We start from the raw sequence: 15239 nt of genomic DNA, 5'->3' as shown, positions 1-15239 counted from the left end.
CCAGTCTGTTTCCCTTTTGGGGCCTCAGTTTTCTCCCTCATGAAATGGGTGCATGGAGGGGCTAGTGTGGAGAGCAGCCCAAGGCCGGCCGCCTGTGCTCTCCCTTCGAGGTCAGTGAACAGGCCCCTCACCGTAGTGCTGACCTCTGGAGCCTCCAGGAGGAGGGAGCGCAGGACCTCGGGGGCCCTCCTGGGCAGGACTCAGAGCATCTCCTCTCCAAGGCCACCTGCCAGGGCTTACTGGGGGTGTCACCACCACCCTTGAGTCTTGCTAGATTCACTCTGTGACACCCAACCCCCCAGCGTGGTGTTAACCCCACCCTCATCCCAGACCCCAGGACTTCGCTGGGCTCGGTTCATGGTGTAGTAGGGTGGTATAATACAGCCCTGCTGTGGGCTTTCATTCAGAGGCAAATTACAGTAAAATGAACGAAGTTCAAGCATCAGAGCGTCTCAGGTGCCCCCGTCCAAGGCCTTGTTCCTGGCTTTGTATCTGTAATCCCATCAAACTTTATAACTTCAGAGTTCCACAGAGTTGAGACCCACTCCTATTTCCATCCATCCATACCCAGCTTGAAGTGCCAGGTCCCTCCTTTCCCCTCTTCCCTGACCCCTCCCCTGCCACTTGGCCTGGCACCTGGGCCAGCCCTGACCTTGACAAAGATATCTGCATCTCTGCAGCCTCTCCTCTCCCTCCTTCAAGGCCAGCCCAGCCTCACTCTGTGCCCTCGGGTCACAAAGTCAGACTTCCTCCCTCCCCTTCTCACCCACACCTGCCCTGAGGGGCTTCACAAAGCTCCAGCTCACACACCTAGGAGGGGCCTGGGTTCAAATTCTGACCTCATGCCTTGCAGGCAGCTCTGAGCCCAGGAGTTGTCTCCCACTCTCACTTTGAAAGGACTTGCTAGCACACAGGGGGTCTTAGGTCAAGCTTAAGGCTTGGCCCAGGGAGACCCTCACACAGGCAGGATGGGCGGGGGCCTCCCCACAGATGGAGGCCCCCACAAATGGAGGCCAAGCCCTGGTCATTGCAGGCCCTGGGGGTGCACCCAGCAGCTCATCAGGTCACCCTGCTTCCAGGGTCAGTCCAAGTGTCCCCAAGTTCCCTCTGTGGGTTCTAGATCAGGAGCCTTCTTGCCAGAATCCTGTTTCAGTTCCTGAGTTTTGGGGTCACTGACCTCAGGACAGTCTCCACTCAGACTTTCTCAGAAGCATACCCAGCTCTGGCCTGAATCTTGGGCAAGACTGGAAGTTGTGATGGAGAAGGAGGATGAGAGGGAGCAGGGTGTGACTGTGGGGGCCACCTTGGGAGACAGAGACTTGTTTCCAAGGCCTGTTAGGATCACAAAGTCCCCCTGTGCCCACAGGGGGTGGCACAGCAAGGCTATGTAACCTGGGGCATGTCACCCAGCTTCTCAGAACCCCAGTGCCCCAACTATAAAATAGGACGGAGTAAAGAGCGAACGCATGCATGCATTGCGCTCACCGTGCGCCAGCTCCGCTCACAGGGTGCCCAGCGTCAGCTCATTTGGTTCCCCGGGCCAACAGCCCTGGGAGGCCAGTGTGTGTGCTGTTTCCAAACCACAGGACTGTGGGGAGGATGAACAAGAGCGATTCCGGTGAGTGCCAGAGCCGCAACTGGCTGAGAGGAAGCCCTCAGTGGACCCTGGCTCTCACCTCACATGGCAATGCTGAGTTCCAAAGAGCCAGTCTGTTTAGCCAACCCTCTGGGGGCAGGCAGAGCCAGGTAACAATGACTGAGCACCTGGAGATGCAACTCTGCATAAAAGTCTCAGGCGTGGAGCTCAGAGATGCTGGCTGAGGCCCTGCTTCCCCTTCTCCACCTTGTTAGAGCCAGGCAGCCCTGCCAGGAGCAGAGGAAGTTCTGCTGGGTGGGTGGTGGGAGGTGGGAGGTGAGGCATGGCTGCCAGGCATGCCTGTCGAGAGTAATCTGAGTTCCAGGCTTGCCTGAGTATGTCTGTGGGTTGGCCGGGCCCCCGTGACAGTGTGTGTCCCCTCACTGACTCTAATCCATTCATCAAATGCTTCCTGACTTACTCCCGACCTGGCCTTAGAGTGGAACTGTTAAGAGTCTGGGTCAGGATCTCAGCTCTCATTCACCCATTGTGTGACCCTGGGCACATCTGTCTTGTAACATTGCTGTGCCTTGGTTTGTCACTTTTAAACTGGGGATAATGTCAGTGTGCATTTCTTAGAGCAGAACCTGCCATATAGTCAGCTCTGCTTGAGTCCTGCAATTACTGCGCATTGGGGACCCTGAGTGCTCCCACTTCCAGAGAAACAGACAGTAGAGACTAAAAATAGAGAGGGTAGGGAGGGTCCTTGCTGGTGTGACTTAGTTGGTTGGAACATTGTCCTATATACCAGGAAGTTGGGGGTTCAGTTCCCAGTCAGGGATCATACCTGGTTTGTGGGTTTGGTCCCCAGTTGGGTGTGTATGGGAAGTGGCCAGTTGATGTTTTCTCTCTCTCCCTTCCTTGCTCTCTAAACATTTTTTAAAAGAATAAATATATTTAGAAAAATTAAAAAATAAAAACAGCAGGGTGGGGAGTGCATGGATGGGGCTTGTCCAGGGTGCTGGGCAGGGGTGGGATCGACCCTGCCCGAGGGAGCCAGGAAGGATCCCCAGAGGTGACAAGTGGGCCGGGAGTCATTGTGCTGCGGGGGTGGGGTGGGGGTGGGTGGGTACATGCCTGTGTGAGTGGTGATGGCAGGTGAAGAGAGACCCTGAGATGCTGGCATGTGGCTCGGATGCACAGGTAGCCATGGGGGGGGGGTGACCGTATGAATGCACTGTGTGCTGGAATGCAGGTGAATGTGTGCACCTGTGAACCCCAAGGACAGCAAGGAGTGAGGGGCAGAGACTCAGGGGCCCAGAGCTGGCTTGATTCTGGCTGTGACCAGTATCTTTGAGGAGCAGCAGGTGGCGCTCCTGGCCTGGCCAGCCCAAGGATTCTACACTCCCACCTACCTCACCTCTCCTCCTCAGGATGTCAGGGAAGAGTGGGTGCTGCCCCCCAGAAGTCTCAGGACTGGCAGGAACCCCTAAAGATGGACAATGCTCATGCTCTCCTTATGCATGGACACTGTCCTAGTGGCCTCCCTGAGAGCTAGCTCTGAGCCTTGCATACCACTTGTGACAATGCTCCCTAGCTTTCAGAGTGACCATAGCCATCTGTGGTCAGATGCAACTATGCCAAAGTTCTTCCTTATACCTGGGGGACATTTAGCCCTAGTTCTGCCCTTTGGGAGCTCCTCAGAGCCGGTCTGTTCTCTGCACCTGCGGCAGCCTCCCTGGGAGGTGACTCCCTATATCCGTGTCCCTTTATAAGCACCATCCTAGCCACCTGCATTGAACCCCAGGACAATGTCAGGGAAGAGCTCAATTAATCTTCACAACCCAGCACCTGGCACTGAGTGGACACACACGAGTGCTCAGCTGATATTTGGAGAATGAGTAAATAAACCCATGTGCTCATTATTCCCGTATTACTGTTGGGAAGCTGAGGCTCAGAGAGGTAAAGTTCTCATCCACTCTCACACAGCTTATAACTGGCAGAACTTGGGTTTGAGCCCAGGTATTTGCCCAACTCAGAGTCAGAGCTCTTCAGCTCCAAGCTCTACTATCTCCACTAGAAGCAGCTGCCCACACACTGGGCCCCATCAGCCCCTCTCCACCCATCTCCCCAAGGTACCCATGGGTCAGAGTTCCTAAAGGAATTTAGGAATGGGATTTCTAGAGGCTGGGAGCTCAGAATTCCTAGGGAATTTTAAATCTCAGAGTTGGAATGTTTCCCTCCCTTCCTCTCCACGATCTCTGCCAAAGGGTAGCTGGCCTGGACTTACATAGCCTTTAAGAATGTGGCTCTCACTCCCTCTCAGGGAGCACCTTGGAATTCAGCTCCACTTTATGTTGAGCTGATGTTTGTCCTCTGGACCTCCTTCCAAGGGCCCCGTAGGACAAGGCAAGGTTCCTTGACCCCCACCCGCAGATCATGTCTGGTGCCCCAGAGTCTGCTCCTCTGAGCCCACCCTAGCACAATTCCCCTCTCAGCTCCATTCGTCCTGGTTTCAGTTCCTTTTTCCTCAGGGGAATTGTTCCAGATTCAGCTCAATTTAGTTCTTATTTCCTGATGGCAGGCCCTTCACTGGGTGCTGGAACACAGGGGCTGAGAGCGGAGACTTCTAGCCTGCCGTTTTTGGCAAAAAACCTCCCCCTCAGGGCCTCAGTTTCCTATCAAGGAGATACTGACCTCGCCTACTTCATGTGGTTGCTGAGAGAATGAAAGCACTTGGTGCCACACCTGGCACGCAGTTAGGGCTTAATCAGTATTCACCCCTTCTCCTCCCAGAACCCCTGGGTGGGGTGAGCTCATTCATTGACTCAACAAATTTGTGTTGAGCACCCACCATGTGCCGCCAGTCTCTGCTAGTATTGGGGACCCAGCAGCAAACAAGACCACCCCACCCCTTGCCCTCCTGGAGCTCATGTGCTAGTTAGTGGTGGGAGACTCGAAAAAAAAAGGGAGTGGATAGCGCATCAGATGGGGATAAGGGCGTAGAGACAGCTGCGAAGCGTCACATCACGCAGGGGGAAAAGGCGGCCCCGCAGGGACAGACAGACTTCTTACACCACCTGCCCTGGAGGGGGTGGGGTCTCCATTCTACCTAAGGAACCTGAGTCTCAGAGAGTTGGGGCCGCTCGCCGGAGGTCACACAGCTAGCTGGTGGGGAAGCAGCACCGCTCCTGGTCTGCCCAGCTTTTCCGCAGCAGACCCAGCGACAGGGCCCAGAAGTCAACACCCCGCAGGTGCAGAGGGGAGACTGAGGCCCACAGAGGGCCGTTACCTAATCCGAGGCCATCCAGCCAGCCGTGTCCTGGGGACATCAATGGCCAGTGGGCTTGGATGACCTGGATTTGGAGTGGGTGATGGGTCCTGGAAGAGCCCTGTGAACGGAGCGCTTGGGGGGAGGCTACTAAAGATCATACAAATGCGACCCATCTACTCAGACCCTCAGAGGAGCCAGGCCCGTCCCCCGCACCCCGCATTCCCGCACGGGATCCTTGCCCTCCCTCATGACAGCCCGAGGAGGCGCGTTCTGAGGGATCCCCATTCTCCGGGCTGAGGCTCAGCGAGACAGGGTCCTCGTCCTAGAGCTCACGGCAGCCGGCTGCGCGCCGCTGTCCCGCTGACCCCACTGCGGCGGGGACATCCTGTACAAGGGCGCGGGGCGCTCGGGGGGACCCCGGCGCACGGACTCGGGGCGAGGAGCTGGGGCGCTGGAGGCGGGGGCCGAGGGGCGCAGAGGGGGCAGGGGGCACGAGGGGCGGGGATCACTGGGCGGGGGTCGCGTTCGGCCCCGCCCCGCCCCTCTTCCCGCCCCGCCCGCGCTGGGGGCGGCCGGGCGGCGGCGCACGCTTCCTGCGGGCGCGGCGGCTGTGGGCGCGGAGCCGCGAGGCGGAGCCGGGCCGCCGAGCCGGGAGCCCCGAGCGAGCCGCGCGTCGGTCCAGCAGCCGGGCCGCGCCGCCGCCGAGCAGCCGCCCCGCGCGCCGCGCCTCGGGAACAAAGGCGCCCGCCCGCCCGCCGCCGCCGCCATGAAGCCGGGGCCACCGCGCCGCGCAGGGGCCGCCCACGGGGCAGGCGCTGGGACCCGGGCTGCGGCCGGGTCCGGGGCCCGCGGGCTGCTGCTGCCGCCCTTGCTGCTGCTGCTGCTGGCTGGGCGCGCCACAGGGGTGAGTGACGCGCGCCAGGATCCCCTCTCCATCCCCCGGTCCCCTCCCCCACTGCGTCCCTCGCCTCTCCCGTGGGCGCCCTCCGGGGTGGCATCGGTTGGGGAAGGCCAGCCGGCCCCGCCGCCGGTCGCCTTCTGGGGGCTGGTTCCCTTTCCTTTTGGCACATCTGCCCAGCGGGAGGCCTGGCGGGAACCGGGACTGCTCCCCCTCCCCAGGGGCTCTGGGAATCCGCCTTCCCGGGGGCGGAGCGGGGTCCCTTGCTCTGGGTGAGGGGCGCGGGCGGGTGGGGGCTGACGGGGGCCTGGGGGGCGCGAGGCCAGGGCTGGGTGTGTCTTGGGTCTGGAGTAAACGTGGAATTTGCTCGTGGGTGTGCCCAGACCACGGCCACTTTTAGGGCATCGGGTCTGTTCCCCTACTGGGGGAGGGTATGCATTTGGTTCCTCCCAGGGTCGCTTTGATGAGGGCAGTGGGGGTCCAGAGAAGGGGTGGGGTGGAGGGTAACTTGTGTGAAGGTGACCTGAGGGGGTGAGTGAGGGTGACCGTGTGTGTGTGTGTGTGTGTGTCTGTCCACTTCAGTGAAGGGTGCTGGGACCTGTGGTCTGTGTATGCATGGGTGAAAGGGATGGGTGAGTGCCACCATGTCCTACCTGTGTGTTTGGTCGTGTGAGGGTGGCCCATTGTGCGTGGTACCAGTGCCTGGGCTGGGTGACTGTTGGCCATGGTTGTGTGTGCCTGCAGGGGACTGTGTGGTGGGCGTGTGCTTGGACCCATGGGAGTGTGTGCATGTGTGTATGTGTATGCAGGTGCATGGGTGACTCCATGGGGCATGGGGCATGTACCCCTGAGGGGGACCAAGTGTGTGCAGGTAGAGGTGGATGCAAATGTATGAGGTGACTCCTGAGTGTCCCTTTGAGTGACCGCAGCAGGAGCAGCAGCAGCAGCAGCAGTAGCAGCAGCAGCAGCAGCAGCTGTGGGTTGAGCTCTGTCCCAGGTCCAACTGGGGGAGCAGGAGGAGGAGGAGGGTATAGGGATGAAGGGCCCCTTCCCCCCTTTGAGGGACTCAGGCTCCAAGCGAGTTCCCCAATGGGCACATGTCTGGAGCCTGGACTGGGAATGAGCTAGAGGTTTCTAGGCCCAATCTTTTTGGTTCCTTCCAGGAGCTATGCCTGTCCGCTGTTCCTCAGGCTGAAATGGACCCAGGCCTCTTAGGTGCCCCCCTCCCCACCCCCTGTTGTACTCACTCTACCCCTGCAGGTCTCCTTGAGCCTCAGTCAGCCAGCCTATACAATGGGAGAAGGACAGACAAGGACTCAGAGGTTGCTTCTTGGACAGATGGGCTACTCACCAGCCTTCCCAGCGTGGAGCTGTGAGCCGGGGGGAGGGAAGTGTTGAATGCTCTGGGAAGTGCCTGAATGGTGGCTGGATGGTTCAGCCCATTTCTCCCCGGGTGGGGTGAGGAGAAGAGGCCCCTGGCAGGGACAGAGACCCAGACTGTCCTAGCCGCTGGGTCACTTTGTTCGCTACACTTCTGGAAGACCATCTTTGAAATCAGAGTCCTGGAAATCACACAGCCTTGGGTTCAAATTCTGCCATCGCCACTGGCTGCTGGTGTGACCTCTGACACATTGTCTCACCTCTCAGAGCCACTATTTTCCCCTCTGTAAAATGGGGCTGGAACACCCTCCTCAAAGATGAAATGAGGGGATGTGCGCGCTCCTCCTCAGAAGGAGCTCAGTGAATGCTGGCTGTGTAGATGCATGAAAAGGGACTCCGGACGAAATGCTTTACACTTGGAGGCCCAGCAGGAATCAAGCTGTGTGATCCTGGCAAGTCACCTCCCTCGCTGAACAACTGTTCCTTATTCATAAACCAGTGCTAATAACCCATTCCCCTGGAGGTGGGAGAAGGAACTGTTTGAGAACACACTGAGTGACAGACCCTAGTGCACAGTAGGGCCTCAATGAGGCAGGGCACCCCTGGGTCTGAGGGCAAGGGAGAGGGCATGATTCACACTCAATGTTGGGTGGCAGATAAAGCAAGACCCTGGAGCTCTGGCCTGGAGGCTCATATGGATGGGCTGGGCTCAACTTGAAGGAGAGGAGGCTGAGGCTCCAGATGGGGGGTGTGGGGAGTCTTCTCTCCAGGCTTCACATCTTCCTGGGTCCGGTTGTCAAGGAGGGGCGTCACCTTATTTGGCCTGGGAAGCAAAAGGTTAATGGGTAGTGCCCTGTTGCCAGCGATGCCTACAGGAGGAGGGATGGAATTAGACCAGAAGAGCCCCAATGGGGATGGCTCCAGGAGTGGCCTCCATGGCGGGGTCCTCTAAGGCTATCACTGGGATGGGAAGTGGCTGGTGGGAGCGGGGGGAGGGACAGACAAGATGGTCCTTAGGCCTGCCCACCAGCTTGAAAGGGAGTATGTGTGTGTATGAGGGAGCTTCCGGAGTGACCTCAGTGTGGATAACAGGTCTCATTCATGCTGCAGGTGCTGAGTTGGAGCGTGTGTGTTTGTGTGTGTGTGTGTGTGTGTCCTGGCATGTGCTTTGGGGAGTCTTCTCTTCTGCCTTCATGGCCACCTCAGTTGCTGTACTTAAGTCGCCATCCCAAAAGGCTTGGAATGTGGGGATCCTGGAAATTTGAGCTTTGAAACATGTTCTTATATAATAGAAGCTCAGGGCTGCATGAGATTTTAGGTGCCTCTTAATCTTGTATGAATACTGCCAGTGATGGGAGTTCACTACTTTGTGGCTGAGTGACCTTGTGGAAGTTACTTAACCTCTCTGTGCCTTTGTTTCCACCTTTGTAAAATGGGGCGGAATACGAGAATGAAAGGGGTTAATATGTAAAGCTCTTAGCACAATGCCTGGCACATAATAAGCACTCAACAAATATTAATTTCTTGTTCTTTTATAAGGTTGCCATTCTATGGTTGGGAATGTGGGAAGGGTGGGGAGGGGAAGGGTGAGGGACCATGGGGAGAGCATATCAATCGGGGAATTCTTTTGAAGCCCTGATTCATGGTTCCTCACCCCCACCATTTCAATCCCTACTCCTCTCCCCTCCAGCTACTCCAGTTGACTCTGAATGTTGTGTGACCAGGGCAAGATTGTTCTCCTTGTAAAAATGGAAAGTTGGGGACCCTTGGGCTATTCCAGGCTAGGGCCTGACACAGGGACACCACAGGGAACTGCTGCCTGTTAGCCCCCAAGGTGGCAGCGACTCTGGGGACAGATACCTGCTGTGTGATTTTGGGTAAGGGATTTCTCTGCTTCAACTTCCTCGTCTGTAAAATGGGAACAGCAACAGTGCCAGCCTCGCGGAGATGTTGTGATGAGAAAGTGAGCTCCTTGTGTAGACCGAGCCCAGCTTGCCTTGTCGTGAGCCCTCAGGAGCTGGGCCCTTTCTGGGAGGGAGCCTGGAGAGGTCAAGGAGGGCAGCCGGAGGAGGCAGTTTGAGCTAAGCTACGCAAGTGGCCACCATGTGACACTGAGCCGGCTGTTGCTAGCCCCGACCCTTGGCTTTTTTTCTTATCTGTCAACTGAGCACAACTACTTGACTTACAGGACTATGTTGGGGGTTACAGCACCCTCATGGCGTAGTTAGAACCTGGTGCCTTCTGCTCTTGGCCTCCAGCTGCGAATCCAGTGGGTTTCTTTTCCCTTGTGTTGGGGTTTGGGGCTGGGCTGAGCTCTGCTGGAGAAACAGAAAACAAATGGCTCCTTCCACCTCATGGATAGGGGCACAGGACACTAGGGGGTCCCGCCCGTCCCCCAGCAACACTGAGACAGGGCAGCTCTGAACTCAGGCTTTGGAAAACACTGGAGCAGCAGAGGGGTGGGTGCGAGGGGCATCCTGAAGGGGAGAAGGATGAGACAGAGCTTCCCCCAGAAGCCAGGTCCTGCCCAGGCCCCCCTCCTGTGCCTCCCACTGGAGCTGGGGCCTCCCCACAAAGCTGCTATCGCTCCAGAAGGGGCAAAAATAGGATTTCTGAAGGCTGGAGCCCACTGAGGCAGCTGGGGGTGGGCGGTGGTCCAGTCTCCATCTCCCCAGCCTGGCAGGGGCTGAGTGAGGGCTTGATTTGGGTGGGAGGCAGCCTCCACACCTCTCAGGGCTTAATAATAGAACCAGCGTTTATTTAATCCTCATGCTAATCTTTGGAGGTAGGAATTACTAGAACCCTCATTTACAAAGGAGGAAACTGAGGCATGGGGAGGTTAAATGACTTCAAGGTCGCACACCGCTGGAAAGTGGCAGCGCTGGATGGAGCTAGGGCCTGGCCGGCTAGTAGGACTGGGCCGTCGTCCTGATTTCATCCCCTCTTGTTGTGTGATCTTGGGCAACTTACCTCACCTCCCTGGGGCCTTCCTACCTCCCAAATTATGCCCATGTTCCTGCTGTTTCACGAGCGCCTGCTCTTTACCAGGCTCTGGGCCAGGTGTGTCCTGTATCTTTTCTCATTTAATTCTAATCCCGGTCTCGCAGGTGGGTGATGCGAGGTGGGGGAAGAGGTGTGCTCTCCACCACCTCACAGGGCCAGGGCTGCTGTGAACGGCTTTGGGATGGGTCCAGGAGAGCTTTCTTGGTAAACTGCAGCGCCGTCAACAAAATTGGGGTGGGGGCAGGGCTCACGTCTGGGCCGTGTGATCCTGGCACAGGCAAGGGGAAATGTTTAGGACCTCAGGATGAGAGGGATCTAAAAAGCCACCTTTCCTCCTGGACAGGCCTTGGATCCCACAGCGCTGAAGCTCAGCCTGCATCAGTGGCCAGCCCTGCCTTTCATCCCCTCTGGTCCTTACACTGTTGTCATGTGGAGCTCAGATTTACATCCCTGCTGCCCCATTGCGCCCAAGGTTCTCTCTGGCCTGAGTGACTGAGGCTCAGAGAGGAGAAGTGACTTGGAAGTCACACAGCAGTCAGGAGAATGTGAGGAGGCTGTCTTGATAGGCCATGGGCACCCGCAGGGCAGCCAGAGGCTGCCTTGTTCTTTGCTGAGCCTCCATGGCAAACTTTGTGTCTGGCTCAGAATTGAATGGTTTGAATAAATAAATGAGTGAATGAATGAAGGAAGGAAAGAAGGAAGGAAGTCAGGAATGTGAATTTTGGAGCTCAGGCTGAGGCTAGGTGTTCTCTCCTAAGGAGGTGGGTTGAGGGGACAGAGTGAGGCTGGCAGTATCCTGCTGGGTCCAAGGCGGGTACCTATGGGCTAGGGGGTGCCAGGCGCCCCATGGGGCGAGCCTGTGGTCTGAGTGCTGAGACTTGGCCACCACATCTGGGTGGGACATTGGCGCTGTGGCTCTGGGCTCCAGCCCAGCTGCTGGGAGCCCTGTGATTTTGTGTCTGAGGGGACAGGGTGCCCGGAGCCAGAAATTGTCACAAGGCCCAGCCCCTTCCTCCCACCTACTTCGACCCTCATCCCTGTAGGGAGTAGGGTCTGGGCTAGTCCTCAACCACCTGGCTTAGTTTGCTGCCCCCTCTGATGGTCCACCACATCCTGGGAACATCAGGCCAGTGCCTGGTAAATATTTGTTGACTGACACCCCCCCACCCCCTTGCATTGGTTCCTAGCCTTCCAAGATTCCAGGAGGCAGCATAGCCTTCACTTCCGGCCCTCTCCCTCCAGAGCAGGCCCAGGCCAGAGGGGCGGCCGCTCCCCTCCCCCACTGACCAGGCCTATTCTCAGCGCCAAACAGGAAGCCATGATTACAGGGGGAGTCTGAGCAGCAATGGCTGAGGGCCCAGCTGGGGATGGGGGTGGATGCGGCCTGGACAAATGCTCTGGGCCTTTCCCTACTTGGCTGCTGAGGGTAGAGGGCACAGCTGGCCTTTTATACAAGGTGGAGAGGGTTCTACCACGTCCATGCCCCAGCTGGGCCTCGGTGCTGTCTGTTTTGGGTTCTCCAAACCTGAGGTAGTGGAAGGAGCAGGGACCCTAGAGCCAACTAGACCAGGGTTGAAATCCAGGTTCTGCGCATTTCTTGCTGTGTGATCTTGCCAACTTCGCTTAACCTCTCTGAGCCTTGATCTCCTCTCCTTTAAAGTGAGCAAAGAATGCCTCTGCCTTAGAGTTGTTTGGGAATGAACATGAAATAATGAAGTGCATGATAAGGAGAAGGCTGCTCCTGAAGTGCTGGCTTCTTCCATTTACCTGCTTCAGCTTTGCTGTTTCCCTGTCCCTTTCTTGGACTCACCTGAGGACTTGCTTTTCAGGGTACGGACAAAGTTTTCCCTGGGAGAGTGTGGGAACCAAGTTTGAATGATCACAATGACCCAAAGCAGAACCCTGGGGTTGGGAGTCACCCTCCGAGGGACAACTTGGGCCAGGACTTCCAACTGGAGCAGGCAGGGTCTGGGCCAGGTTACAGGAAGCACTTTTCAGATCTTGTGGTGCCCAGTTCACGAGACATTTGGTTCTCTGGTGCTGTTGGCAGCCTGCAGTCCAGTCTGGAGCCAGAGAGGATTGGACTCAATGACTCCAGGTTCTTCCAGTCCTTGAACCCCAGAGAGACCCTGCTGTTTGCAGCCTCGGCCTGGGATATGGTGACACCAGGTTCTTTTCATTTTTCTCCCAGCTCGGAGCACCTTGGCTGCATTCCTCTCATCACACCTGCCCTGGCTCTGAGCAGGTGGCTGTTGATGTTTGCATGGGAGCTGAGACGGGGGAGATGGGCAGCCCCACAGCCCAAAGCCCAGACACAGCCTGGTCCAGGGACTGGGCCTCGTCCTCTAGCCTTAGGTGGTCTCATCGAGCCTTCAGGCCACTTGGAGCCTGGTGGCGTTGCCCTCACTTAGAAGAAGGTTCGTAGATGTTCCGCCACCTGCCAGAGCTCACGTGGCCAGGTACTGGTGGAGCGGTGCTCAGTTGCCCCTTCTCATCTGGACTTGTCTGTTCCACTACTGACCTTGTCAGCATGCCCCTTCAGGGCCAGTTTCCTGAGATGGGGGTGGGGCAAGGGTGATAATGCTGATTAGCACCTCCATCCTGCTCCTGGGATGGGCCATGGGCTTGCTGTACCTGGGGTCGGCCTCCCAGAGCTCTCTCTGTACCCCCTGCACTCTCAGCCAGGCCCCACCCCCTCCCAGCCCTGCTCACCAGCCCAGACTTTAATAAGGGTAATTTAGAATCAATCACCAGCGGGATGTGGAAAATCTAATTGCAGCAAACTGATTGCCAATTCGACTGTGGGCACCAGGGCGGCTCATGAGGCCAGTCCCCCTCCCTGGGCTAGCGTTGGAGGGGAGCTGACCAGCAAGGCTCCTGGAGAGCTGGGGGGCTGTTATACTGGGAGCAGGGGAAGGATAGTCTTGCTTCTTGGGGTGTCTGGCAGAACCCATAAATTGCCACCCTCTCCAAGGCCCACGCTGGGGTGTGGGTACCTGTGTCTGCCTCCACCCTTCACTCACCCACCATGTTTACTGCCCCCTCCTCAGGGCCAGGCTGCCATGGGCAGTGGGGTGGGAATGTCTGCAGCTGAATCCTACCTGGTTTCCACCCGCAAGATGCCCTCTGTGTTGGGGAAATAGGCACAGACGGTGACAATGATGACATGATAATGGCCAATACTCCGAGAGTGCATGCTAAATGCCAGGCACAGCTCTCAGTGCTTCACCTGCTTTATTTCAGTTCTCACTGTGACCCCATGAGGTAGGTATTGTCCCCATTTTACCGATGGGGACCCAGAGGCCGGAGAGGTTAAGCGATGTGGCCAAGGGGAAGCAGCTAGCTGCAGCTGCAGTCTGCGCTTCCCTAGATGCCGTGGTGTTTGGGGGCACCAGGCACCCGAGGGGACATGTGGACATGTGTATGTGCACATGCAGAGGGCCTGTCTTTTCATAGACTAATCTGTCCGTTCTGCAAACACTTATTGAGCACCTGCTGTATGCCAGGCCCTGTGCTGGGGGCTGCGGGTGTGCAGGGTATTGTGTGTGTGTCCCGCGTCTTGTCATTGGTTGCGTTGTGCCTGTGTGAGGTTTTGGGGGGAGGCATGGGAGAACAGCAGCGAGGGAAGCCCCGCCTCCCCCTCTGAGACAGGTTTGAATCCCAGCTCTGCCAAGGAGGAGCAGAGTGAACTTGGGCAAGCTACTCCTTGCCACAGTCTTTGTCCCCTCTGCCCAGTGACCAGTAAGTAGTGCCTCGCTCGCTAGGCTGTGGTGAGGGGTAGTGTCGGGGGAGGTGCAGCGAGTTAACTAGTTGGCAGCTAGTTTAAAGGAAGCTACTGCTGGATAAGTTACTTTTACTTATTTTCATTTTTATACTTTTCCTGAGATTTTACGTCTCAGAGGTAAATCTGCTTCTGACTTGTCCAGTGACCATGGACAGTTTTTTTTTCCCCCCTCGGAGCCTCTGCTTCTGCATCTGTGAAGTGGGGAGATTGGACTGAGTGACTCAGAGGTCATTCCAGTCTCCCCATTTGAGGAACCATCAGAAAGACCTGTGGCCAGAGAGGGCAGGGCCTGACCTGAGGTGGCCCCATTGGGAGGGGAGAATGTGCCTGCCAGACAGGGCGGGAGAGTCGGATGCCTGTGTCCTTCACATGGCCTGTCTGTCTGTGGTTCGTCTTGGGCCAGGGCAGAGGTTTCCTTCCTCTTGCCCATCATGCTGAGCACCACCTCTTTTCCCAGCCTCTGGGACGTGATCAGTCAAATTCGGGCCATAAGGGGCTGGGCTGTGAGTATGGTTTTCTGGATGAAGTAGCACTGGGGAGAATCAGGTACCTGCATCCTTATCCCTACTCTGCTGCTGACCTGCCAGTCACTTTAGCCACCTTTTGCTGATACCCCCTGTCTGTCTGGCCTGTGCTGAGCACTAGGAACCCTGAGGGGGCTCGACGTGGCTCCTGACCTTAGGAAGCCTCCAGTTAGGTGAGGGAGCCAGCACATGAAAGGAGCTGAGGACAAGAGTCAGGGGAATGAGAGGTTGGTTTTGGCTCTGGAAAATCAGGGAGGGCTCCATGCAGGAGGCATCCTTTGTACCAGGCCTTAAAGGATGGCAGCACATGGATAGGCAGAGGGACCAGGGTAGATAGAGGCTCAGAGGTGGGAAAGGTCATGTTATATTAGGGAACTGAAGTGTGGTTAAAAGTAGCAATTCCCAACTGGGAGGGTGTCATAGGTGGAGACAGGAACGTGTCTCCCTTTGGAGTGAAGGAGCCATTGCTAAAGGGGGCCACTATTCTGAATGTGAGTAGGTTGTTTCTTGCATTTAACTGGGCACGTGGCACTGTGCCCTGGGGTATTCTGGGGCTTAATGGTTGAATCCCACGGGGCCTTGGCATGAAAGACTCCAGTGGCTCACAAGACGGGCTTTGAGTCCAAATCAAAGCTTTGGGTTCCATTCTGCAGGTAGAGGATGTTGGTCTGTAAAATGAGTGCAGCCCTGCTGTTCTGAGGGGCTGGCATGGGGTACCAACGAGAGTATGTACGCAATAATGTTAATATTGAATTACGCCTGTTGAGTGCCTGCCATGTGCAGGATACTTTGCCAAATGT

General features: G+C 57.0%; 1 protein-coding gene across 1 annotated transcript in view; it reads left to right on the top strand.

The window, feature by feature from the left end:
- Nucleotides 1-5616: 5616 nt before the first annotated feature.
- The window catches only part of SDC3 (syndecan 3), a 32642-nt gene continuing 23019 nt past the window's right edge, over nucleotides 5617-15239 (top strand). Inside the window, exon 1 of the mRNA XM_090268256.1 lies at nucleotides 5617-5754. Within this exon, the coding sequence (XP_090124382.1) occupies nucleotides 5617-5754 (138 nt within the window). The remainder of the gene's footprint in view (nucleotides 5755-15239) is intronic.

Source organism: Furipterus horrens, unplaced genomic scaffold (assembly GCF_987537825.1).
Source record: "Furipterus horrens unplaced genomic scaffold, mFurHor1.1.pri manual_scaffold_3, whole genome shotgun sequence".
Taxonomy (NCBI): Eukaryota; Metazoa; Chordata; class Mammalia; order Chiroptera; family Furipteridae; genus Furipterus; species Furipterus horrens.
This window is presented reverse-complemented; position numbering and strand designations above follow the sequence as displayed.